Here is a 27,859-nt window from a genome sequence, read left to right on the forward strand (position 1 = left end):
ATTTATTATACCAGGGGGAGTTGAAAAGTTTTCAGCCCAACCAAGAAGAGAATGACATGGATATGATTCAATCAATGACCTGAAACAATGTCAAAATATAGAATTTTGTTCCTGCAAATTGGCACTTAAGAAAATAAGATAACACTCTTTTAAGCCACAGTGTCTTCAACTTATCCAAAACACAGCTATTAAGATTATTTCAGGTTCTAGTAAATTTGATCACGTTACCCCACTGTTACAAAAAGCTCACTGGTTGCCTGTTACACATAGGATAACATATAAAATTGCTCTTCTGACTTTTAAAACTATACAAATTAACGCCACAGCATTCATAGACAGACTCTTGATTCCGTACGACCCCCCCCCCCCTGAGAGCCCTCAGATCAACTTCACAGCACACCCTTAATGTTCCTTCTTTGAAAATAATTGGTACACGTCATACCTTTATCTTTTCAGTGACTGCCCCAATGACCTGGAACTCTCTTCCTTTATACTTAAGAACTGAACAAAACCAGCAAAAGTTCAAAAGCAGTCTAAAGTGTTTTCTTTGTAAAGATGCCTTTAACTGACAATATGATACACAGTTACATTAACAGTGTCCAAAATTTCTCTCTTTTTCAGTTTTCCAGCAATTCTTTACCTTTCCTACTCCCTTTTGTATTTCCCTTCTGTGTACCTTTTCTTTAAATATTGTAGTTCTTTCCCCATTCCCATTGTTTTCTGAGGCTTAAGTATGTCAGTCAGCCCAAGAATGTCCTATTATCAGTCAAGTACGTCTAATTGGTCTAAAGGTTTGTCTCCTTGTTATTTTTCAATTTTTTCTGTACAACGCTTTGTACCTTTGGATAAGCGTTTAATCAAAAACTTGAATAAACTTAAACTTAATGCTCAGAATTTAAGAAGTTGGTTGGTTGGGCTGAGAACTTTTCAGCCTCCCTTTATGTGGATATTTATTTATTATCATTGACAACATATATTTATGTTTTACATTATCTCATTGATTTGTATTCTGGTTATTTTTGTTATTATAGATAACAAAAGCAGGCCTTTTGGTTGAAACATGGCCTGAGTCGGGTTTTTTGATGAAAAAACACAAAAATTATGTCATTCCTCGAAATACTCTGTTCTTTGTTGTTTGTTCCCCCACTGTTTGTTTTGTTTTGGATTACTCCATAGTGAGGTTTCTCTTGTTAAAATAGCCACAGTTATGAACAGAAACACTGTCAGTTTTTGGAGAAAAAGACATTTATGCTTTTGGAGACACCATGAACCATATGATTGCTTTGAATATCAGGCCCCATGTATTTTTTTTTTTTTTTTAATGGTCTACTTTTATGCCGTTTGTCCATTATGTTTCTTGTTTAGTATTACTGATTTGAAGTTACCTTAGTCGTGGAATATCTTCAACTCTTTATTTGTATAGAAGCTAAAACATTTTTGTTTGGTATTTATTACTTTTTCAATGATGTTTATTAGTCTTTGTTTCTTTTATCAATTTCTTACAAGTCTTCCACTAAACCAGGGGTGTCCAACCTTTTGGCTTCCCTGGCCCGCATTGGCCGAAAAAAATGGTTCTGGGGCCGCGCAAACGCTGCAGCAAGACAGAGGAGGGACCTGGCAAGATGGTAAACACCAGGGGACAGCAGAGGAAAACACTGCATCGCCCTCGACCGGGGCCGCGCAAAATACTTTATGGGGTCTCATGCGGCCCTCGGGCTGCAGGTTGGACACCCCTGCACTAAACCATCTTTCCCCTTCAGTCCATTCAAAATTCTGCTGCATGACTTATATTCCATCTGTGTAAGGTTACCAGACGTCTGGGAAAACCTGGACATACCCTCTTTTTAGAGGACTGTCCGGGTTTCTGGATGGGCTTTCCAAGACCCAGCAGACTGTCTGGGTTTTGTAAAGTCCCGAGCTCCAGCTGCATCTGGATGGCCTTCAACAAGCATGTGCTGATGACATCACACGAATCTGCGCATGCTGGAGGCCCTCCACACATGGCCTGGAGGTCGGAAAAAAAAGAGACAAGGCTTTTTGGGGGTGGGGATGGAGGCAGAACGGGATGGGGAGAGAGGCAGACTGGGGCGGGGATGTAGGCAGAACGGGGTAGGATGGAGGCAGAACAAGGCAGAGCTGGGGGCGGAATGGGGCAAGGTCATGCTTCTGGATTTGCCCGACATTAAATATGGTAATCCTATGCCTGTGTCACTATGCTCACATGACCCTTCTCAAGTCACTTCATTGGCTCCCTATCCATTTCCACATACAGTTCAAACTCCCCTTGTTGATTTACAAGTGCATTCACTCTGCAGCTCCTCAGTATCTCTCCTCTCTTATTTCTCCTTTTATTCCTTCCCGGGAACTCCGTTCATCAGGTAAGTCTCTCTTATCTGCACCCTTCTCCTCTACTGCCAATTCTAGACTCCATCCCTTGCATCTTGCTGCACATTATGCTTGAAACATCTCTGAACATCTCTGAATTTGTATATTATTTTTTGTAAAGTTTTAAAGACCTACTTTTTTCATAAATGCTATCCTTGATATTTTATCTCTTTGTGCAATAAGTTTTAAATATATGTGCTCCCCTTAATATAGGGTTCTTCTTGTTGTAATCCATTCTGAATCTGAATTGAAAAATAGCGGAATATAAGGCAACTGATTAGATTAGAGGCTGCTTTTAACTCCTAACTCCCACTCACTTGTAAAGTACCCATGTCTGCTTTATCATTCCCTCTGTGAGAAATTCCCTAACCCCCCTATTTGTCCTGTTTGTTTAATTAGATTGTAAGCTCTATTGAGCAGGGATTGTCTCGTAAATGTTTAATGTACAGTTCTGCATACATCTAGCAACGCTATAGAAATAAGTAGTACAGCTCTCCCTCACTATTCACGGTTTCCCTATTTGCGAATTCGATTATTCACAATTTTTTTTCTTCTATTTGTAGGCTACCCAAACCTCACAGGACCTTACCTGGTGGTCTAGCGGTGACGCAGGGCAGGAGCGATCTTCCTATGCTCCTGCCCCATGCAGAGCCATGATGAAAATGGCTGCCATGAGTTCCCGTGAGACTACAACGGGAACTCATGGCAGCCATTTTGATGACGGCTCTGCACGGGGCAGGAGCATAGGAAGATCGCTCCTGCCCCGCGTCACCGCTAGATCACCAGGTAAGGTCCGGGGACACAGGAGGGAGGCAGGGGTGGGTCAGAGCTAGCCCAAAATCTTATTCGCGATTTTTCCCTATTCGCGAGACGGCTCTGCACCTAATCCCCGCAAATACGGAGGGAGAGCTGTAGTAGTTGTCATACATTTGTAATATACTATGCATGTGTCCATTGCTTTGAGTGTACTATAGAAACGAAAGCTTATCATATAATCAAATAAATAAAATTATTTCTCGAACTGCTGACCCATTCATATTGTCTTTTTGAAATGTTACAAATATTGTCAGTACTGAAATCTGTCAGCTTCTAGACCAGATGTCCAACACTTATGTTTTAGCAATCCTCCTAGTTTCTCTATTGGCTCTATTAAACCAATCTAATCTACATTCAAGTGTCTCAGAATAGAAAATGACTGACACTAAGTACAGATGCTAATGAACTGAATAGTAAACTGCTGTGATATTCTACTATCCTCTTCCTCCGCTTCTGTGTGACCATTTCATTCCAATATTTATTTAATTTGTTTTCTTTCCCGTTGTCCTCAAAGAGCTCAGAACGGGTTACAGCAGGGATCTCAAAGTCCCTCCTTGAGGGCCGCAATCCAGTCGGGTTTTCAGGATTTCCCCAATAAATATGCATTGAAAGCAGTGCATGCACATAGATCTCATGCATATTCATTGGGGAAATCCTGAAAACCCGACTGGAATACGGCTCTCGAGGACCGGAGTTCCCTACCCCTGAACTAGAGAGAGGTGCAGTCATTACTGCACATTGAGTTTGTTATTGTGTCTTAGAAAACTTAACCCCACCCCGTCCCTTTTACGAAGCTGCATTAGGCTTTTTTATCGCTGATGTCTGGTAACGCTACCCAAATAATAAAACAGTTATGACTACAACATTTAAAAAGAACTTCTTAAACTGGCACAAACTGTCCTCTGCTAATTTTTCTCTAGTCTAGTGAGATAAGGGTTACATTTCCTAGGAAGTACCTGCATTAGTGCACATAATCACAGTACTCCACTTTACTAAATCTAACCTCTACAGATTGTTGAAGCGGGGCTGCTTTTATGCCTATAGCCGAGAGGCATTGACCTAGATTCACTAAGGGCATGGATTGGATCCAATCCGTGAGGGTCCGATCAGTGTCCGGGGGGCTGATTCACGAATTGCCCTCATGCAAATGAGGGTGATCAGAATCATGCCCCCAACTGAGCGCCCGGATCGCTCTATAGCAATCCTGACGCGTGCGCAGACCATCTGTAGATGGACTGTGCATGTGCTGGCCCTCCATGCCCGGCAGATCAGGAAATTTCTTCTTTTTTTTTTTTTTTTTACTTTTTTATTCTTCCCAAGCCCGTGGTTTTAACCCGCTTTAAGCCCGCGGGTTAAAACCATAGGCTTGCACTGCAGGGAAGGGCAGGAGAGTCAGGGCGGCAGGAGAGATTCGGGGTGAGAGCGGGGCGACAAGTCAGGGCGGCAGGAGAGATTTGGGGGCAAGAGCTGGAGATCAGGGCAGGCAGGAGATCATGGCTGAGAACAGAGAAGCAGGGCAGACAGCAGGGTGACAGAAGGCAGGGCAGTCAGAAAGGACTTGAGCGACTGGTCCTCAGCAGTCGTTTATTTTTGGAACAGTCAGCTCAGTTGGTGTCCCTCTTTTTTTTTTTTTTTAGTGAATCGCTGCCTGCCTACATTTGAATGCCGTTCCCCTTCATTTGCATGCATGGATCAGAGGATGATTGGGACAGAGGTTAGTGAATCGGGTCAGAGGGAAATCGGGTCGCAAAGGAGTTGCAAAAGTGGTCAGAAGTTGATTGGTGGGCTTAGTGAATCTAGCCCATTATACACAGATAATTCAGGAACTGCTTACCGGTTCTCCTCCTGAGGCAAAGGAAATGGACTGCATGTGGTGGTTTGCAATAATCTGAAAGTGAAATCAGAAAGAAGGGCATATCAAATCATTGATGATTAAGTTATGGAGTAGATTTCACTCCCATTACTTAATACGTTTTTCAACTTCCACTTCTTTTGGAATTATGAGATGTACACTGTAATACCATGGCACTTCATACCTTCTTAATTGCGTCATTATATATAAAGGAGCGCAGAAAGCATCCTTGGTGTTTAGATAGCGACAAAAAAGTGTTTTCTTGTATCTCACAAATTACATTGAGGGATTCGAGTAAACAAGGTTTCTCAGCAGAGAAAACCTGGCTTGGCCTCCGCGAGTTCGGGTCACCGGACTAGATGGACCTAAGGTCTGATCCGGCGAAGCCATTTCTTATGTTCTTATATATATATATATAGGCAATTCTATAACTTTGCAACTATTCATTCTAGGGTTTTTAATGTGATAGGGCCACAAATGTGGAATTTCCTGCCTGATATTATTCATCGGATCCCAGTGCATTTAACTTTTCGTAAGACTTTAAAATCGCATCTTTTTCAGAAGGCTTTTAGTACTACCTAATCCATTTTATTCTTTTTTTAAGTTCAATAAGTTTTATTGTTTTAAGTATGGTACAAAATGAAAAAGAACAATGTACAACATCTGAGTACAGCGACATATGGCAGTCAGTTCATGCTACCTCCTCCCATAAGCACATGCTAATCTTGAATAATCGTAGCCTGAAAAGCATAAATCAATGTGAAAATAAAATCAGATAATAGCTTTACAAATACTACATTATGTACTATAGCACTGCATCTTTCTCTCAACAATGTGCTTCCAAAACAAAATGAGCTAGTATACCTGTTTTGAATCAGGTGTCATCATATTTAAGCTGGTGGTGGATATGTTCAGTGTTATGCTCATTCCTGCAAACTGAAGGTTGCTCTTTCCCAGAATGCTTGACAAAGCTTTGCTTGGCGGCTGTGGAGTAAAATAATAATAACAATAATTTATGATAGTCCGTCCTTAGGGAATTAGTTGGACTGACATTATCAACAATAATTTTATAACAGGGCACCTTGAGAAATATCCAAAAAAGGCACGTATTTTATTAAGGCTCAACTTTAACAGAAAAATATCCTACCTTACGTGAGAAAAGAATAAAACAAAAATTAATAAAAAACAAAATGAAAACAACTTATACTCCATTAACTCTTAACTGAAATATAACTTAATATGAAAAACAAATCAGAAAAGAGAAAACATCCATCAATCATAAAACATTGTCCAACTCAAAAAAAAAATTTTTTTTTAATGATCATAGCATAATTTACCTTACATTCCAATGGATTTGGAACAATTGCCCAGAGAGTACAGTTTTCATTATTATGTCAGCTTCATTCTGTTTGGTCACTTTTAAATCGTACTTCACTTTGGATTATCTTACACTCTTTGGTCTTTTCTAAACTCGACTATTGTAACTCACTTTTAACAACTCTGTCAACTTCAGCTTGTGCAAAATACTGCTCTCCGATTGCTTTACTGTCGATCTAAATATGATCATATTACCCCTATGCTCGAAGCAGAACATATTCTTCCAATTGCTTAAAGAATTCCTTTCAAGTTTAACGTACTCTGTTTCCAGATTCAGTCAGCAGGCTTTCCCTTCTTCTTGGCTAGCCATCCGATCCCCTACTCACCTCAAAGGAACCTTTGTTCCTCTAAGAACATAAGAACATAAGAATTGCCGCTGCTGGGTCAGACCAGTGGTTCATCGTGCCCAGCAGTCCGCTGACGCGGCGGCCCTCTGGTCAAAGACCAGTACCCTAACTGAGACTAGCCCTACCTGCGTAAGTTCTGGTTCAGCAGGAACTTGTCTAACTTTGTCTTGAATCCATGGAGGGTGTTTTCCCTTTTGACAGACTCCAGAAGAGCATTCCAGTTTTCTACCACTCTTTGGGTGAAGAACTTCTTCCTTACCTTCTTACGGAATCTATCCCCTTTCAATTTTAGAGACTGCCCTCTCGTTCTCCCTACCTTGGAGAGGGTGAACAACCTGTCCTTATCTACTAAGTCTATTCCCTTCAGTACCTTGAATGTTTCGATCATGTCCCCTCTCAATCTCCTCTGTTCGAGGGAGAAGAGGCCCAGTTTCTCTAATCTTTCGCTGTACTGCAACTCCTCCAGCCCCTTAACCATCTTAGTCACTCTTCTCTGGACCCTTTCGAGTAGTACCGTGTCCATCTTCATGTACAGTAACCAGTGCTGGATGCAGTACTCCAGGTGATGGCACACCATGGCCCGGTACAGCAGCATGATAACCTTCTCTAATCTATCCGTGAACCCCACTTGCTGACTGTGCCATCTTCCAGGCAGATGTTCTTGGATATTTATAGCTTTTCAGTAATGGTCCTTATTCTATGACATTCCCTTTCACTATCCCCCTCTTCTATTAAACTGCACTAGCAGTTTTTAGTGCAGAGAGCAGCACTGAATGGCCCACACTGCTCCCGACGCTCACAGGAACTATATGAGCGTCGGGAGCAGTGCAAGCCATTCAGTGCGGCTCCCCGCACTAGAAACTGCTAGCGCAGTTTCATAGAAGAGGCCCTATATCTTAGGACTGAAAAATCTTTGAAAATTTTAAAGTCTCAATTAAAGGCTCATTATTTTAAAATGGCATTTGACAGTACTCTTTTATAATTTTTTTTTTTAATTCTTTCTTGCTAATACAGTTTTTCTATTTCCCTTTATCTTTTGTCTTCCTTTTTGTTCTTTCCCATAATATATTGTAAATCTTTCATTCCATTTATAGCTAAATTGTATTTGTTTTGTCATGGTTGATTTACCCTGTTGGTCCTTATTGATTTTATAATTTTTAATCCTTTTCATGTGAACCGCTTTGTTTTAACAATCTTGTTAATAATTGCGGTATCTGAAATAAAGTAACTGTAATATCTGACCCAGTATCAAGTTTCAAGTTTCTTTATTTTTTGATATGCCGTTTATTATACAAGTATCTAAACGGTTAACAATAAAATAGCATATAAAAATTAAAACATTTTTAAAATAAAAACATGGTTAAACTAAAAGGAGGGAAGCACTTACGCATATACATACATGATACGAAAGCAAAACAAGGGGAGAGGAAAATCATTAGATACGGTACATCGAAATGGAAAAATAAAAATGTAAAGGGAGGGAAAAAAGGGAGGGAAGGATAATTGGTAAGGGGGGGGTCGCTTCAAAAGAAGCGTTTGGTTGTCAAAGAGGTTTTACAAAAGAGGAATAGTAGTTGTCAAGATCAGGGTTTACAAGGTATAGGCATCTTTACTGTTTAAGGGCTCCTTTTACAAAGCCGCGTTAGCGGTGTAATGTGCGTAATAGCGCACGCTAATTTTCCGGCCACGCTAACCGCTACCACCTTCTCTTGAGCAGGCGGTAGTTTTTCGGCTAGCGCGGGGGTTAGCAAGCATGCAATAAAGCCGCTAACACGGCTTCGTAAAAGGAGCCCTAAATCTTTATTGATTTTCCAAAGTTAACAAAAATGCAGTACAGTATCTACACAAACAACATCGTTCATATATGCATTTATAATCAATCAAAATCCCCACAACAGCAAAAAAAACCCCATCCAACCAATACCTCGCAAGAGAATGAAACCATGACAGAAATATCCCTCTCCTACCCTCCCTCCCCCTGAGTGTGTGTGCAATATACCAACAGGATCAAAGGAAAAAACAATTACAACGAAAGGTATAGGCATCTTTAAGAAGGAAAGTTTTGAGTTTGATTTTGAATTTGAATTTATCTACAGAGTTTTCTAAGCGAAAATCAAAAGGAAGAGCATTCCACAAGGTGGGCGCTGTAACAGAGAAAATGGATGTGCGAGTAGTGTCGTAAAAGAGTTCTCTTATTGAGGGAATGATGAGGAGATTTTGATTACTAGATTGAAGAGTCCTGCAGGATGCATACGGAATTAAGAACATAAGAACTGCCACTGCTGGGTCAGACCAGTGGTCTATCGTGCCCAGCAGTCCGCTCACACCACAGCCCCCAGGTAATTAGGAGCTTATCAATAAAAGTTGGTGGCTGGGAATTTTTCGAGCCTCAATTCAGCTTCAGGGGATCAGTTCCAATATCCTTAAATCTTCATGAAGTCTCTCTTCTCAGTTTCCAGCACAGTCCTGCTTCTTCACTGAGACTCAAAGGGGGATATTTTATAAATGGCACCAAAACTTAGGTGTCCTACTGGAGCCTCAGTTAATTGAGAAACGCCGTTTAAAATGATGAAAAATAATTAAAATAAAGTGCCTACAAGCACCTAAATAAAAGGTGCCAGAATCATGCCTACGTAGGCGCTTTAGGCCGCAGAATGCCAAAGTAGGCTTGGCCAATGCCAGAAGTGGTATTAGGCGACCTAAAGCACCTTCATAGGCACGATTCATGCAAAGATAGGCACCGGAAATTTAGGCCCAGAAAACCCTGGCCTACATTTCCGGTGCCTATCTTTGCCACGAGATCACCAAAATAGTGTACATCTTGCCATCAGCTGATCGCAGCAGGAGAATCTCTGATAAGCTGAGCTGGCAAGATTCCACAAAACCATGGCTATGGGATTCCTACCAGCTCAGCTGATCAGGGATTCTCCTGCTGTGATCAGCTGAACCAGCAAGGCAATCCCCATTTCCTTTCTTCTTCCCTCCCACCCACTGATCCCCCCTCCTTGAAAGAGCACCCCCTCCCGCCAAACCCGACACCTCACACACGCCCCTGACACCCCTCTGCATTCCCCCAACATCCACCTCCTGACATCCACACACACACCTCCACGCACACCATACCTTTCTATGAAACATCGGCAGGAGGGATGCCAATTCCCTCCTGCCAATAGGGCCATCTCTTTAAAATGGTGATCTTTCTTCCTCCCAGTGCATCTTAGGATGCACTGGGAGGAGCCTAAGGCCCTAAACCAATCAGGGATCCCTTAGTCCCCTCCAGTGCATCTTGGGATGCAGTGGGAGGGGCCTAAGACTCTTAAGTCAATCAGGGCCATCTGGGATACACTGAGAGAGGACTAAAGCTCTGATTGGCAGCTGTTGACTTTGGTGCCTATTAGAGATGGGGGAAAATATATAATTATGTCAGATGTTATTTGGAAATGTCACATGGACATGATGAATGGAAATTTTTTTAATCACACTATCGGGGGTGTCTACTCTACTGCAGATTTTGGTATCATCCGAAAAGAGGCAAATCTTACTTGACAGCCCTTCAGCAATATCGCTTATAAAAATGTTAAAAAGAACAGGCCCAAAAACAGAACCTTGAGGCACACCACTGGTAACATTCCTTTCCTCAGAGCAATCTCCATTGACCACTATCCTCTGTCGTCTTCCACTCAACCAGTTCCTGACCCAGCCCATCACTTTGGGGACAATACACATACGTCGTCACTAAAGATTGTTTCTTAAATAAAATTCCCTATTTATCAGCTACTAGTTGGTTCTTCTGGCTGCTTTTTTCTTGATTGAGCCATTAGTTGCGTTATTTGATTTCTCAGAACAGTGTTTTCTCTGTTTGGACCTAGTACGTGATTAACGAATTATATTTTCAGTTATTTGTGGCAAATCCAAACTCATTTGATGAATATATATAGAGACCCCTAATGCAGGCAAACACACCAAACATGTCGGGTCACGTTTTATTGCCCATTACCTGAAGGTCTTTGGTGCTATTTTTTTTGTCTGATTTGTACTGTTCTTCTCTCTTCATCTTTGACTGCTTTTTTCTGACTCCACAAGGGTCAGAGCTAATATTTGGTGGCACTGTCTAGTTACACGCCACTGAATACAAGCAGCCAACCAATCTCTCCTGCTCACTTAAACCACACTGAATAACAAATCCTATAGTCTAGCTTGCTCTTCTTCTAATTGTTTAGCTAAACTTAAATTCTGCATAGCAGGTTTCTTTTTTGGCTTTTACTGGGAAATCATGAATTACTGAATGACACAGTGTAAAAAGAGAACTCCCTTGGTTCACCACATTTGACCACTAGATGGCTCTCTAAGAACAGTACAGTACTTGATTCATAAAGGCCCATCTACAAAGCCTGAGGGGTTTAAAATGATTTCTGTGGGAGGCTTCACTGGAACAAAATGAGGCTGAAGCAGGTAGTTGGCATGAGCAGGGAAGGCAGAGAGTCTGACCCCATTTTATGTTGTGGTTGACTGGCATGGGTCCCCTGGATCTGCAATGCTTGTCCTATTTACTGCTGCTACTTCTTAAAAGATCAGAAACAAAAGAGGACAGAGAGAATAGAAGGCAGCCAGGAGCTGAAGAGATGGGATACAAGAGAAAATGAGATTACTTGTGGAGACCAAAAGAAAAGACTCCAACCTTCTTAAAAATACTAGTCAACCCAAAGCTCCAAAACTGAACTTGATAGGTGGCATAGCCATTTCAGTGCTCTGATAGTCTCCTACCACCCATGCCCCTCCTCCCTAGGGTTACCATTTGTTGCCAGAAAAAGAAGGACAGATTGAAACATCCAAGTTTCACTTCTTTTGAAAGCAATGGAAGTAAGGAGGACAGATTGAGGCATCTGGGTTTTACTCCACTGAAAGCAATGGAAGTAAAACCCATATGTCTCAATCCATCCTCCTTTTCCTGGAGCCATATGGTAACCCTACTCCTACTCCTCCCCCTCCCCGTTACTGGTTCAATTTCAAGTCATCAGCAGGTTGTGATGCTAAGAATATGTTGCCGACACCAGGCTGTGACACTGAAGCATAAATGCAAATTCTGTGAATACAGTGGGAGTTCGAGCACTCGCAATATTGAGAAAACGCCCTCACTATGTACAGGGAGGGGTAATTTGTTGCAATGTTTGTTTTTTTTAATTGAATTTGAAGTTTAATTGCTAACACAAAACGGAGCGTTTAATATGATAAATAAATATGCACGATTCTTGTGTAGAGCAAAATTGTATGATCATATTACTCCTTTATTAATAAATTTGTACTGGTTACCTGTTCAATTCAGGTGTCAATTTAAAATTCTTTGTTTAGCCTTTAAAGCTCTTCATTGTTTTTTTTTAATCAACCTACTTACTTAGCTTCAGTTACATTATCATATACTCCTGCTCGCACATTATGGTCTCTTGACTCTAATAGGCTTGTTCTGCCCTCTCCGAAACTTGCTCATTATAAATCTACAAGGACATCGGCATATTTTTTTTTTTATTTCTCCTTTTCTTTGGAATAATCTTCCATCTTTTATTTGAGACGAGTAGCCCCTTTTAAAATTTAAATCTTTTTTGAAAACCTTTTTTTTATATATAGTAAAGCCTTTAATATTATTTCTTTGGGGTATACTGAATAGAAATACAGGTACTTATATATTTTATTATTTTAAATTATTTTTTAGTTTTAATGTATGATTGTATTACTTTACTTTTAATTTTGGTGTTCCTTTCTCTTTGTGATTTATGATTGTAAGCCGCTATGACCTATTGCATTAGCAGAATATTGAATAATAAACATAAACATTTGCATATATAATCCCCTGTACCTGGGGCTTAGACACTGAAATGTACAATTAAAAACGTTCTATACCTCTACATTCACATCATATTGGCATAGGACTAAGGATACATTCACATTTTACTGGAGAAATAGGTAAGGTATATATTGGCATATTCACAATATTTTGGAGGCAGAGGAATGGGGGTATATACACAGTATACTGGGGACTTGGGGCAGGGTTATAGATATAGATTCATAACTACATAGGTGATTTTGGGTTAACAGACAGTGGTAAGTTGTTTAATGGTACATTTATAGTGGTGTCTTTGAATGATTTGGAGGCATAGGAGGATACATTCACAGCATACTGTACTCATCATACTCAAATCTAGACATATAGAGATGCAATCATAGTAAATTGGAGGTGTTTGGTTAGGGCACTTTCTCTACATATTCGAGCCAAGGATTAGGTTGACAACGGTATATTCTCACCCAAACTGGAGATGGGGCTGGTGGGACCTTGAGGTGTTGGGAAGGTACCCTTAGTGTCAGAGAAGCCTTTTTTGATCAGTGACTCTATGTGAGTGTCTGGAGTGAGGTGGCGGTCCAGTCACTCTCAGGATTTTTATGGAATCAGAACTTCCCTATTGTCGATTCCATAGGAGTCCTGGGAGTGACTCTGGACCGTTGCCTTGTTCTGGATGTTCACACAGAGTTACTGATCAAAAAAGGCTTCTCGATACTATGGAAACAAGAACCATCAGAAAGTACTTCGACGCAGCATCATTCTGCCTTCATTTTAAGCCTGCTCGACTATTGTAACATCATTTATCTGGGGTCTCTCAAGAAAACCATTCAAAGGCTATGAATCATACAAAATTCTGCAGTGTGACTGATTTTCGGAATAAAAAAATGGGATTGCATAACCCCCTACTACCAAAAACTTCATTGGCTGCCCCTAGAAGCAAGAGTATTGTTCAAGTTTGCCTGCCTTTGTTTCAAATCTATACTTGGTTTGGCCCCCTATACCTGGTCTCGCATTTTAAATTGGATTGTTCCACCAGGCCTACACGCAGAATACATATGTTTAGCCACCCTACAATAAAAACCTGCTGATACAAAAGATTCCTTGACAGAACTCTTGCTTTCCAAGCAAGTCAACAGAACGGCTGGCTAGGCAACATCATCAAGCACTTCTCATCCTATCTTAATTTCAGAAAACTAGTTAAAACCAACCTTTTCAACCGATTTGTAACCAAGAACTCCTAAAACCTCACCACTGTATTCTACTTATATGTACTTGATGTTCCTACATTGTAACTTTTTTATTCTGTCTCCCTCCCTACAAATAATCATGTACTCAAAGACTTCATTGTTATTATTTTTGCTGACTGTCCTGCTCTTCTTATTGTAAACCGCCTCAAACTACTTGGCTTTGGCGGTATATAAAAAATAAAATTATTATTATTATGTTTACTCACTCTGAGTGACCCTCCCCCCCCCCCCCACACACAAAGCTGCCTTCCCCAATCACCTCCCCCCAAGTGAATTTCAGATTCTAATACAAAGAACATTGTCATGTTAAACTCAGACACACACATATAATAAAGAGGCCAACCTCAGAAGATAGCACGGAGATCAAACATTACAGAAACAATGTAATTGAAATAAAAATCAAAGAAACAACAGCGGATCATCATCACTCCTTAAAAACAACAGATGCAAGAATAGAAACCCTGATATCTGCCAAGACCCAACATAATGTAGGTTAGTAAATCATTGATTTACTAAACCTGCATTGTGTTGGATCTTGGCAGATATCAGGTTTTCTATTCTTTTCCTGCTTCTGTTTTTTTTAAAGAGTGATGATGATGACTCACTAACCTACATTTATCATATCGCAAGAAGGGATAAGAACATAAGAATAGCCTTACTGGGTCAGACCAATGGTCCATTAAGCCCAGTAGCCTGTTCTCACATTGGCCAATCCAGGTCACTAGTACCTAGCATAAACCCAAGGAGTAGTAACATTCCATGCTACCGATCCAGGGCAAGCAGTGGTTTCCCCTATGTCTTTCTCAATAACAGACTATGGACATTTCCTCCAGGAAATTGTCCAAACCTTTCTTAAAACCAGCTATGCTATCCGCTCTTACCACATCCTCTGGCAATGCGTTCAACAGCTTAACTATTCTCTGAATGAAAAAAAGTTTCCTCCTTTTGGTTTTAGAAGTATTTCCCTGTAACTTCATTGAGTGTCCCCTAGTCTTTGTAATTTTTGACGGAGTGAAAAATCGATCCACTTGTATCCATTCTATTCCACTCAGGATTTTGTAAACTTCAATCATATCTCCGCTCAGCCATCTCTTTCCAAGCTGAAGAGCCCTAACCATTTTAGTCTTTCCTCATACAAGAGGACTTCCATCCCCTTTACTATCTTGATCGTTCTTCTTTGAACCTTTTCTTGAGATAAGGAGACCAGAATTGAACGCAGTACTCCAGATGAGGTTGCACCATGGAGCAATACAGAGGCATTATATTATTCTTAGTCTTGTTAACCACCCCTTTTTTTAATAATTCCTAGCATCCTGTTTGCTTTTTTGGCCACTGCCACACATTGGGCATAAGGTTTTATCATATTGTCTATGATAATACCCAGATACTTTTCTTGGGCGCTAATCCCCAAGGTGGACCCTAGTATCCGGTAACTGTGATTCAGGTTATTCTTCCCAATGTGCATCACTTAGCATTTGTCCACATTAAATTTCATCTGCCATTTGGACGCCCAGTCTTCCAATTTCCTAAGGTCTGTCTGCAATTTTTCACAATCCGCATGCGTTTTAACAACTTTGAACAGTTTAGTGTCATCTGCAAATTTGATCACCTCACTCGTTGTTCCAATTTCCAGATCATTTATAAATAAGTTAAATAGCATCGGTCCCAGTATAGACCCCTGTGGCACTTCACTGTTTACTCTCCTCCATTGAGAAAAATGACCATTTAACCCTACCCTCTGTTTTCTATCCGATAACCAATTCCTAATCCACAACTGAACTTTGCCACCTATCCCATGACACTTTAATGTTCAAACTTCTGTACTTTTCCATGGTAAACATCTTTTGATACAAATTGTGTCCTAAATTTGTAAATACCATTTCATGCTTCCAAAGCTTAGCTACAGTACACCTGGCAGACTTTGGTGTAGAGTAGACTACAGTAAGTGTCAGAGTAGTAGATTGAGAGAGCATGAACATAAGATTTGGAGCAGGCCCTTTTCTTAGCCAAACCTACCCAGAATTCCAAGGCAGCTCAACTTTCAGCACTTCCGTAAGGGTCTGTCCAATCATTCCCCAAAATTTCAGATTTCTGGGCAACTGCACCACAAGTGGTCTATCCCACTAGTTGGTTGTTTGTTTGTTTTTTAATCTCTCCTTACTTTATTAATGGTGTTCCTTCCTTTTATTTATATAAGAGGGTTTAGTTGGGATGGGAGAAATGGTAAGAGGGTGTGTCATAGAATGTCATGTGACTAGCCAGTCAGGCAAAACTAGATGATTATGTGGAAAAATGATGTAATTTTCTTCTTGAGATATTTAATAAATAGTATTTAAAAAAAAAATAAAAGTGCAGAAACTTTTTGAAGATCCCTTGTATAAGTTTTTAATTATTATTTTAAACTAGCTGTCCCATGAAATGTGGTATATCAAGCAGGGGATGAGAGAAGGAGATAGAAAGTTGATTACGGTAGATAAAAAGTGGAAAGGAATAAAGCAATGTTCCCTATAAGCTGCGTGGCCATGCAGCCAGCACACCAGGACCTCTGGCCTTACTCTGCTGCTGCTGCCTGTGGCTTTGTAAAGAAAGAAGTGATGCTGGAAGAAAGGAGGAAGAGGCCTACGTGGATGTCTTAGATCTGGCCAGAACACAGGTACACACCCTTGGTACACAGAGGTGAGAGCGCGGGCACAAACTTGGGACAAAGGCTGGAAGGGAGGGGGCATGAACTTGGGACATAGGATGGAGAGCGGGAGGGAATTGTTGAGAATGGGTGTGAGTGAGAGAGAAAGAGATGGTGGTACATGGGGAAAGGAAGAAAGAGGAGAATTGTTGGACATAGGGAGAGAAAGCATTGTTGGACATGGTGGTTAGAGAGGAGTGAGGTAGAGAGAGATGAGAGGAAGAAATGTTGGATGTGGTGGTAGAGAGGGAACTGTGGTACAGATGGAAAGGGATGTAAGAGGGAGGAATGTTGGGCATGGTGGTGGAGAGAATGGAGGAAGAGATGCAGCATGGTGCTGGAGGGGAGTGATAGAAGGAGAAATGTTGGACATGGGACTGGTGGGCAGGGGCAAAAGATGCTGCACATAGTCCAAGGGATAAGAGAGGGAGATATGTTGGCTGTGGCAGCAGAGGGACTTGGACAGATGCACCCTGGATCCATCTCTCTCTCTCTCCCCACTCCCTTTTCAGCAAGGGAGGGAATGAGAGGGGGAGAGATGGTGGACAGTGGGGGAGAGATGGTGGACAGTGAGAGAGAGGGAGACATTGTACATTGTGACAGGGATCTGGCTAGTCCTACTGAATCCAAGGGGAAAGTCCCTGTAAGCCCCAGTAAAAACCCAGTGACCAGGTCTAGGAAACATCCTGAGCGAGGTGAAAATCCTGTAAACATCTTTATGAAGGTGCCTGCCCCTTTAAGAGTATCCAAAGCTCAGGCTGTTACTGAAAGGACAGGGCCCTTTAAGAATTTGGCTAACCATGCTAGGAGGGGGTGTGGCTTGTTGCCAGGCTCCCATTTACAGAGCTTTCTTCAGATAGAGAGGAGAGGTAGCTGGGACAGGAAGCTGAAGTGAAGCTGGGGAGGAAGCCAGCCCTTGCAGCTAACCCATGGCCAGCACAGCAAGATTTCCCCGAGGACTGGGAAATGGAGGAACCTGAAGTCCAGACCAAGGACTGTGATATGGAATGGCTGGAGGACTATGTTTTACCCCAAGGGGAAGAGTGCCCAATGGATTGTGAGTAGGCTGCTAAGCCCAGGGGGTTTTTTCCTTCTTTTTGGAGAGATTTTTTTTTTGGTTTATGTTTTGGGAGCAGTTTGTGCACTGCTCTGACTTGTGCTGGGAGCTCCAAAAGTTACACCAGAGCTTGTCTATTGGGAGGACAGCAACACCGGTGGTGAACAGGCTCCTCTTCTCCCAAACTGTTGGAGATTTGGCTCCACCCAACAGGGACACAGTCAGAGCAAGAGCTAAAGAGAACATTTTCCAAGAAAGTGGTGCTAGGTTCTTGGACTGTTTTGTTAAGCCATGAGTATGGCCTGAAGACTAAATTAAGGATTTTTGTATTGATAGCCTGGACTAACTCTGAAAGCACGGTTTGTGCTGGAGTGGGACTTATTTGCTTCCTTAAGAAGAATGAAGGAAATTCTTGAAAGTTTGTTTTCCACTCGTGCCAAAATTCTGACATATTTTTGTTGTTTGAAACTTTTGGATATTTCATTAAAGTGATTTTGTTTGAACAACCTGGACCTTTTAAAGTGTACAATTTCTGGGATACAATAAGAAACCTGTGTTCCACTATCCTTATTTTAAACTCAGGACTAGGATTCAGCGAAGCCATTTGGTCTAGCCAGGATCCTTGTCCCACAACATGAGGGTAGAGGAGAGAGGAAGAAACGCTGTGCAGAGTTAGAGAGGGGAAATAGAATGTGCTTTGTGTAGTTTAATTTTGTGGTTACCATTATGTGTTGTTAATAAGATTATATTGTGTACATATGAAAAATGAATGGAAGAAATAGCATTTACAATTATTATTATTATTATTATTATGGGGGCAGGGTCTGGGGCGGAGCTTGAGCAGGTCTGGGGTGGAGCTTTTGCCCTCCCCCCCCCCCAAAAAAAAAAAAAAAAAGCATTCCATTGCCTATGATCATATCTCTCCAGGACCATCTTTTCTCCATGCTGAAGAGCCCTAGCCACTTTAGCCTTTCCTCATAGGGAAGTCATCTCATCCCTTTTATCATTTTCATCGCCCTTCTCTGTGCCTTTTCTAATTCCGCTGTATCTTTTTCAGATGTGGTGACCAGAATTGCACACAGTATTCGAGGTGCAGATGCACCATGGAGTGATACAAAGGAATTATAAAACTTTCATCTTTTTCTTTCCATTCCTTTCCTGATGATCCCTAACATTATATTTGCTTTCTTAGCTGCCGATGCACAAGGTCGGAATAATGTTGTCTTTTTTTTTTTTTTTTTTTGCTTGTTATACTCCAGTGTCCTTTATTTCATTTCCATTTTGCTTCTTGCATTTTTGCACATGCTATTGCATTTTACTATGTACTAAAATAAATTAGGCCCCTTTTATGAAGATTTGTTAAGCTTTTTTATCGCTGGCCGTGGCACTATTAGCTCTGATGCTCAAATGAACATGTTAGTACACACAAGGCTAGACTGACCTTTTGGGGAGCTCTATTATAGGTATGAAAGCACAATGGACCCTCAATCATAATACATTTATATTTTAAAACTCCACAAACAGGGTCCTGTATGGTTCTATCTGGAGAGCTAGTAGAGAAGGAAGTAGCAAGTACAAAGCACTACTTGCAGACTCTCCCTCCCTAAAAGACAGTACATAGAAGATAGGGACAATAGATGGACCTATTTGGGTTGCGGTACCTCTGTCCCACTGCATTCTTTCTGCCAGAAGCTAATTTACTAGGGCAAAATATCTTCCTTAGGAACTATAGAATTAGTACCTCTGAGATGGCCCTTTCTATACTTTAGATAGCTACCTAGTTTGGCTATGTGTTAATCCTGCCCTGAGTATACACTAAAATGGAATGACAGTGACATAAAACAACATGAAATAATGTACAGCCCTATGCATCATTGGCACAGAGTTATAATGATGAGGAAGCAAAGGATAAGACTGGACTGGAGGGAAAAGGGCATGGTCCAGCTAACAGAGCTTGAAATCGATTTACTATAGCTTTTTTGCATTGTATCAATGGGGACAACTACTGAAGGGCTGGCAATCAAAGGAAGTTATATCCGGCAGCCACAAAGCATATAACTTTCCTCTCCATGTATTTTCAGCCCTTACACTGACAGAAGACCTGAATATCAGTACAGTTCAATTGAAATGCCAGCACTATCATTTAAAATGATATAGTCGCTGGCATGTTGTTATACTGTTTTAACTATGACAGTTTTATATTCATGTATGAATTAGTTTTTTTGTTAATGTGCATTTTTGCTATGTTATATTGTATGTCTTTTGACTGATTTTATTATGCATGTTTTATTGTTATCCGCATAGAATTGTTGGATATGTGGGTTATAAATTTTTAAAGAAAGAAATGCTGAATACTGACCTTTTAGTACAGTGCTGCTGAGCCCAGTCCTTGAGGCAAAGGTTTTTAGGATAACCAGAATTAATATGCATGAGATAGATTTACATACCAAGGAGGCAGTGATGCAAATCTATCTCATGCATAATCATTGTGGATATCCCGAAAACCTGGCGGGACTAGGTGTGCCTCAAGGACTGGGTTGAGAAGCACTGCCCTAGCAGATAAGGCCCACAACTTTATTAGGACTAGGAAAAATCAGAAGTATTGCTGAAGGGCCTAAATAGAATCTGTATCTGGAAGCTAAAGAAAGCACCAAAACAAAGAGGCAAAAACACCAGTCCTGAATTGCACTCCTTCCTACAAGAAATGATCTCAGCCATATTACAGCAAAAATATGCACTGGAACAAACAATTGAAAGGTGCTCATGAATATGCATTGTTATGCTATTTATATTTGCAGAAGTTCACACAAGTGTGTGTAAGTGCGATATTCTCATTCGATTGCTGCTTCTTGCCACATTTCTGGGGCATGAATCAGAAATCTCACTTCACTGAAAGCCAGCTCTGAACAACGCATTCACTCCTTTCTAAGGGCAAGTCTATGGCTCAACACAGCTGTCAGCCCACAGGAGCTCAGCATGTCTGCAACACTCTTTAGTCACAAAGAAAGTACCAGATACTTAGGCCTCCTTTTACGAAGCTGCAATAGCAATTGCTAGCGCGGGGAGCCACGCTGAATGACCCATGCTACTTCCAACACTCATTGAGTTCCTATGAGTGTCGGGAGCAGCGCGGGCCATTCAGCGGTTTTATAAAAGAGGGGGTAAATTTTCTCATAATCCTACAAATGTGGTGGTTATAGAGACCACCCTCTTGTCCATAAATGGCTAATACATAAAGCGAGTGCCTTCAGCATAGGCCATAAAGCAGGGATCTCAAATTCCCTCCTTGAGGGCCGCAATCCAGTCGGGTTTTCAGGATTTCCCCAATGAATATGCATTGAAACCAGTGCATGCACATAGATCTCATGCATATTCATTGGGGAAATCCTGAAAACCCGAGTGGATTGCGGCCCTCAAGGAGGGACTTTGAGACCCCTGCCATAAAGTGACTGACTGGGTTAGGAACTGGGTAAGGTTACGAGATGTCCGTGAAAACCCGGACCTGTCCTCTTTTCAGAGGACTGTCGGGGATTTCCAAAACCCAGCAATTTGTCGGGGTTTTGCTCAGGGCCACGTTTGGAAGGCCTCCGAGCATGCGCAGATGTGACGCCATGAAGTCACACAGATGTACACATGCGTGTGATGCCATCGCATTGCATCCACGCATGCTTGGAGGCCCTCCAGATGTGACCTGGAGAAGAGGTGAGGTTTGTGTGGGGGGCGGGTCTTGGGACAGAACGGAGTGGGACTGGGGGTGGAACGGAGCTGGGCTGGGGTCAGAAAGGGGTGGTTGTCACTTGTCCTCTTTTTTCATTAAGAAATCTGGTGACCTTAAATCTGGGTGAGTGGAAGGCAACAGAGTTATGGTAAATGGAGCTCACTCTAAGGAAAGGGATATTGCCAATGGTGTGCCACAAAGTTCGTTTCTTGGTCTGGTTCTTGTTAATATTTATGTAAGCAAAGCTGCTGAAGGGCTGTCTGGTAAGGGTTGCCTCTTTGCAGATGCCTCTTCGCACTTTCAGTGTATGCAACAGTGGGTTCTCCACAGCCTTCCTGCTATCGATCCTGGGACCACTCCTTTCCTCAATCTACACTTGCTAACTTGGAGCACTGATCTCCTCCTATGGCTTCCAGTATCACTTCTATACCAATGACTCCCAGATCTACCTCTACTATTACTACTATTAATTATTTCTATTTTGCTACCAGATGCATGCAGCGCTGCACAGAGTCGCAAAGAAGAAGAAAACAGTCCCTGCTTGAAAGAGCTTACAATCTAAACAGCCAAGACAGACAAACAGGATGTCATGGATAAACCACTCAAGCCTCAAATACTTATGATTATAAGTGTTTGAGGCTTGTGCAGATAAGGACAGAGCCCGTAGGAATGGGGCAGGGACAGGAAAAGAACTCTGCGGGATGGGACGGGAATATGAGTTCCCGCGGGGACGGGGAAAAACTTGTCCCTGTATCATTCTCTAAATACAAAGTGTAATTACAGTCCGTTCTTGCTATTTGTGCATCCTGTATTTGTGATTTTGTGTATCTGCAGGTACCTCTCCGCACCAGATATCTCTACTGAAGCCCAGACCAGAGTCTCAGCCTACCTGTCTGACATTACCATCTGGATGGTCTCACCGCCATCTAAAACTGAATATGGCTAAAATCGGCTGTCAGGTCAAAAGCGCGCCGGGACAAAGGCGCGAGCAGACAATTGAGCGCAGCGCGGAGGCGCGCGCCAAAGAAAATTACTGTTTTTAGGGCTCCGACGGGGGAGGCGCGCCGCGTTGTGGGGGCATTGTGGGGGGTTTGGGGGGTTGTAACCCCCCACATTTTACTGAAAACTTCACTTTTTCCCTGTTTCCCTGCATCCGTAACCCTATATGTCATGTCGGTCTGTTCAAATTAGATTGTAAACTCGGCGCGATTGTATTAAGTAAACTGGGGGGTGCTCCCCAACAAAACCCCCCGTCGGAGCCCCTAAAAACAGTAATTTTCTTTGGCGCGCGCCTCCATCTTGCGCTCAGTTGTCGGCGCGCGCCTTTGTCTTCCGCGTTGTTGTCTATGAACCTAAAATCGAGCTGCTTATCTTCCCTCCTAAACCTACTTCCACTGTTCTCTGTCTCTGTGGACAACACTCTCATCCTTCCTGTTTTGTCAGCTCATAATCATGGGGTCATCTCTGACTCCTCTCTCCTTCACCGCCCAGATACAACATATCGCTAAAACCTGCCGCTTCTTCCTCTATAATATTACCAAAACCTGACACTTCGTCTCTGAGCACACTACCAAAACACTTATCCATGCCCTCATCACCTCACGCTTAGACAACTGCAACTCGCTACTCTCAGGCCTTCAACTTAAACATCTCGTTCCCCTTGAATCCGTCCAGAATTCGGCTGCACGACTCATATTCTGTGAGAGCCACTATACTCACTTTACCCTATCTTAAAGTCACTTCATTGGCTTCCTATCCATTTCCAAATACAATTCAATTCCTCTTACTGACCTACAAATGCACTCACTCGGCTGCCACTCATTATCTCTTCACTTATCTCCCCATATGTTCCTTCCTCCCCCCCCCACGTGAGCTCCACTCAGCTGGTAAGTCCCCCCTGTCTTTGCCCTTCTCTTCCTCCGCCAACTCCAAATCCAGACCCTTCTAACTTGCTGCACTGTATGCTTGGAACAAGCTGCATGAATCCTTATGGTGGGCTTCATCTCTGGCAGTGTTCAAGGCCCAGTTAAAAGTCTACCTCTTCGAGACTGCTTTCAACTTCTAACTCCTCTCACCTTGGTCTCTGCATCCGTAACCCTATATGTCATGTCGGTCTGTTCAAGTTAGATTGTAAACTCTTCTGAGCAGGGACCCTCTATTAAATGTATAGCACTGCGTACATCTTTCAGCACTATATAAGTGATAAATAGTATGTTTATGTTTATTAAAATTTGATATCCCACTAAATCTTGTAACAGTTTTAAGTGGTTTTACAAAAGAAAGGAATACTATTACAAAAATAGGACAGTCCTAAAAGAAAATATAATCATACAGAAGGATAAAAGTAACATACAAACAATTGTATGTTGATGTGTAAGAAATGCCTGATAACCTCTCAATCAATGAATCTGGTCCATTGGAAAGGAGTCAGTTCTGAAAGCTAATTAGGAAAAAATATAGGATTTTAACAAGGTCTTAAAAGCCTTGAAGTTTGCTTCAGACCAAATATAATTCGGAAGTTGGTTCCACAGATTGGGTGCCAAATTTAAAAAAGCCTTATGAAGAGTAAACTCCCCTCAGGTTCTACAAACTGCTGGTAAAACTAATCTATTATCTTGCAATGATCTTAATGTACACCCTGGAGTATAAGGCATGGTCAGTGAGTTCGGATAGCTAGGCTCCATGGTATGAACTGCTTTATGAGTAAGCACTAATATTTTAAATTGAATCCTAAAACTAACCGGTAACCAATGGTAATGTAAAAATAAAAGGGGTTACACGGTCAAACTTACTCTTTAATCCTAGTAACTTAAAGGCAATATTTTGTAAAGTATGAAGCTATCTGATATTAAATTTTGTGAGACCAGCATAAGCAATATTGCAGTAATCGAGTCTTGACATGAAGAATGAATGAATCAGAGTATGAGATCTATTATTGTGGAAAAAAAGATCTAACTGCTCGTAGGGAACTTAATGCATAAAAAATATTTTTTTATGACATTTGAAACCTGAGCTGAAAAAGTGAGTTGTGAATCAACAATCACACCAAGATATTTGAATTTATCGACCACGAGGATGTCTTTTCCCTCAAAATGTCCTGTAAGCCAGCATGTACAGCTTTTATTAAAGATTATCATTAATTTATGCGTCAATAGCCAAGTTTGAACTTGGTAAGACAATATTGAAGCAAACTGAAGAGCCCTAGCTACTTTAGCCTTTCCTCATTGGAAAGTTGTCCCATTCCTTTTATCATTTTCGTTGCCCTTCTCTGTAACTTTTCTAATTACACTATATCTTTTTTTCGATACGGCAACCAGAATTGCACGCAGTATTCAAGGTGCAGCCATACCATAGAGCAATACAAAGGCATTATAACATTTTCATCTTTGTTTTCCTTTCCTGCTAATTCCTAACATTCTATTTGCTTTCTTAGCCGCCGCCACACATTGAGCTGAGGGTTTCAACATATCCTCAACAATGACACCTAGATCCTTTTCCTGGTCAGTGACTCCTAACACAGAACCTTGCATCACGTAGCTATAGTTCAGGTCCTTCTTTCCCACATGCATCACTTTGCACTTGCTCACATTAAACATCATCAACCATTTTGATGCCCAATCTCCCAGCCTCACAAAGTCATCTTGCAATTTTTCACAATCCTCTTGCGATTCAACAACTTTGTGTCATCAGCAAATTTAATTATCTCACTAGTTATTCCCAACTCTAGATCATTGATAAATACAGTGGTGCCTCACACAACGAACTTAATTCGTTCCAGGAGCAAGTTTGTTATGCGAAAAGTTCGTTATGTGAAACGCGTTAAGCGCAGTGACTAACGACTGCCTGCAGTGCCTGCGCGGAAGGATGCAATACATCGGCAGCGATCGTGGAAGCTCGGGCGACTTCGTTGTGTGAAACGAAGTTCGTTGTATGAATCATGAAATGAAGTTCGTTGTGTGCAGCGTTCGCTGTGCGAGGCGTTCTTTATGCGAGGCACCACTGTATGTTAAAAAGCAGTGGTCCCAGCACAGACCCCTAGGAAACCCCACTATTTACCCTTCTCCATTCAAAATATTGACCATTTAAACTTATTCTGTTTTCTGTTTTTCAACCAGTTCTTAATCCATAATAGGACATTACTTCCTATCCCATAACTTTCTAATTTCCTCGGAAGTCTTTTGTGAGGTACTTTGTAAAATGCCTTTTAAAATTCAAATACAGTTCAAACCAGCTCACCATTATCCACATGTTCATTCACCCCTCCAAAGAAATGGAGTAGATTGGTGAGGCCATTGGTAATGGAATGCTGTTTGGTTTGGGGGGACCCAGGAGTTCTGACCTAACCCCTGCAGAATCCTGCAGCAGGCCATCACAAGCTCCCGACTCTACCCCCTACCTCCTTCCGACATTGTACTTTAAATCTTCAGGGCAGCTGCTGCATAGTGTCAATGAGCAGGCCAAAATACAGCTTGTCCTACCTTAGCTAACTTCTCATGACTTCAAACACACAAGCAAGGGAAACCCAGACTCCAGGGCCACTTCCCTCCTTCCAGTGCCTCTGCCTCAGGCTCTCTCTCTTGGAACCCTTTTCCTTTGGGGCCTCTCTAAATGACTCCATTCTAGAGCATATGAACTCTTTGCCGCTTCAATTTCACCCCCTTGACTCAGTAGGATTGTCCCACTTACACTGAGGTGGCTTATTCTTCCACCCTGTGAACTAACATTCCCTGCTGTATCGTGGTGTAATTGCATTATTGGTGAAGAAGTGTCACTTACTCCCTCACTATCGGTTTTATGCAGTTCCTTTCCTTATGTATGATGATATATTGAAACCGATTAAATCTATTATAAGGGGTTCATAGTCAGTCGCACGCGAGATACCAGCGCACCGACACTCGAGCGCTGACAATTCGGCGCAAGAAACAAGCACGCCACGGGAAAACTTCATTTTAAAGAGCTCCGAACCGGGGTATGAGTGGGGAACCCCCCCACTTTACTGTATAGTCTTCGCGCTGCTGTTGGGGGTTGGAACCCTCCATTATAGAGAAAACTGAACTTTTTCCGATTTTTTTCAGGAAAAGTTCTGTTTTCTCTATAATGGGGGGGTTGCACTCCACACCCCCGCCCCCAACGGCAGCGCAAACACTATGCAGTAAAGTGGGGGGGATCCCCCCCAACACCCCCCCGCATCCCCCGTCGGAGCTCTTTAAAACTGCGTTTTCCCGCAGCGCGCTTCTTTCTTGCGCCGAATTGTCAGCGCTCGATTGTCGGCGTGCTGGTGTCTGGCGCGCGATTATCCTGTCACCATTATAAGGTGAATAGAATATCAAATTTTAATAAACATAAACATGCTTCCGGTAAACATCTGGTCAGTTTGACCACCTTTTTGGCACTTATTCATTATTGAAACCAGATGTAGCTTCAAACATCCAATTTTTATACTGGACATTTTCCATAATATTCCATTATTGCAGAAAAGTGTAAACGTCCAAATCATAAATCCATCCTAATTTTACCCAAAAAATGCCCCCAATGCACCGCCTTGAGATTTAGATGGTACTGCAGACAAACAGCAAAGAAAAACGTTTCAAAAATGACAATTTGGACATTTTAGCAAATAAAACATCCAAATGTCTCCACATACCACTTTTTGGACATTTTTCTCTCTTGAAAATGAGCCCCATAATGTATTAATTGCATTAACACATGTTAAATGTGCAGCCCTAATATTTATACGATATAACTAGCTCCAAAAAAAGAAGAAAATTGACACAGAAACTTAATATTTATACGTGCACAATGAGGACTATTTCCCAAAATTACCTAGGTAAATGGGGATTTTTGAATTCTATCATGTTTTGAGTTTATTATTATTTGATATCCCGCTAATCAAATTATATCAAAGCGGCTTACAATACAAATTATGTAAAATAGATAAAAAGAAGTCTAATAAAAACATGACAATAAACAAAAGTGAGGAACTATAATTTATAAAATTAAAAAAGACGAAAAGGAGGTAATACCAAAGGTTAAGTTTATGTGTTCCAACTGGTATGTTCCGCAATGCTATTAAAAAACTAACAAGGGGTGGGGGGGGGGAGGATTCTCCTGTGGCCATAGAGGACATAAGAATCCAGTCCTCGTTGGCGGGTAGCCATTATTGTAAAACAAAATTTTTTTGCTTGTCACTTTGCCATTGTTTGTGGTTCTTTCTTGTTAAAAAAAACTTTTAAAGAACTAACTAATAATAGGATGTTTATGAATAAGCATCAATAAATAGAAATGTCTTGAGCTTTTTAAAAAAAATATTAAGTGAGGTTTGAAATCTAAGATGATTAAGTAGCATATTCCATAGTTCTGGCCCCGTAAGAGAAAAAATGGAACTACGAATAGAATCTAAACAGACCTTTCTAACTCCCTCTTTTACTAACACGTAGCGCGGGTTTTAACGCCGGCAGCAAAGGTAACTGCTCTGACGCTCATAAAATTCTTATGAGTGTCAGAGCAGTTACCGCCGCTGCCGGCGCTAAAACCCACGCAACCC

At 41.5% G+C, this 27,859-nt stretch overlaps 1 protein-coding gene across 1 annotated transcript in view; it reads right to left on the bottom strand.

Annotated features, from left to right (window-relative positions):
* Positions 1–27,859, bottom strand: part of SHC3 (SHC adaptor protein 3) — a 181,574-nt gene that overhangs the window by 34,616 nt on the left and 119,099 nt on the right. Inside the window, exons 4-5 of the mRNA XM_033928749.1 lie at positions 5,918–6,037; positions 5,036–5,089 (exon numbers count right to left, since the gene is read on the bottom strand). Coding sequence (XP_033784640.1) covers positions 5,036–5,089; positions 5,918–6,037 — 174 coding nt within the window. The remainder of the gene's footprint in view (positions 1–5,035; positions 5,090–5,917; positions 6,038–27,859) is intronic.

Source organism: Geotrypetes seraphini, chromosome 1 (genome assembly GCF_902459505.1).
Source record: "Geotrypetes seraphini chromosome 1, aGeoSer1.1, whole genome shotgun sequence".
NCBI lineage: Eukaryota > Metazoa > Chordata > Amphibia > Gymnophiona > Dermophiidae > Geotrypetes > Geotrypetes seraphini.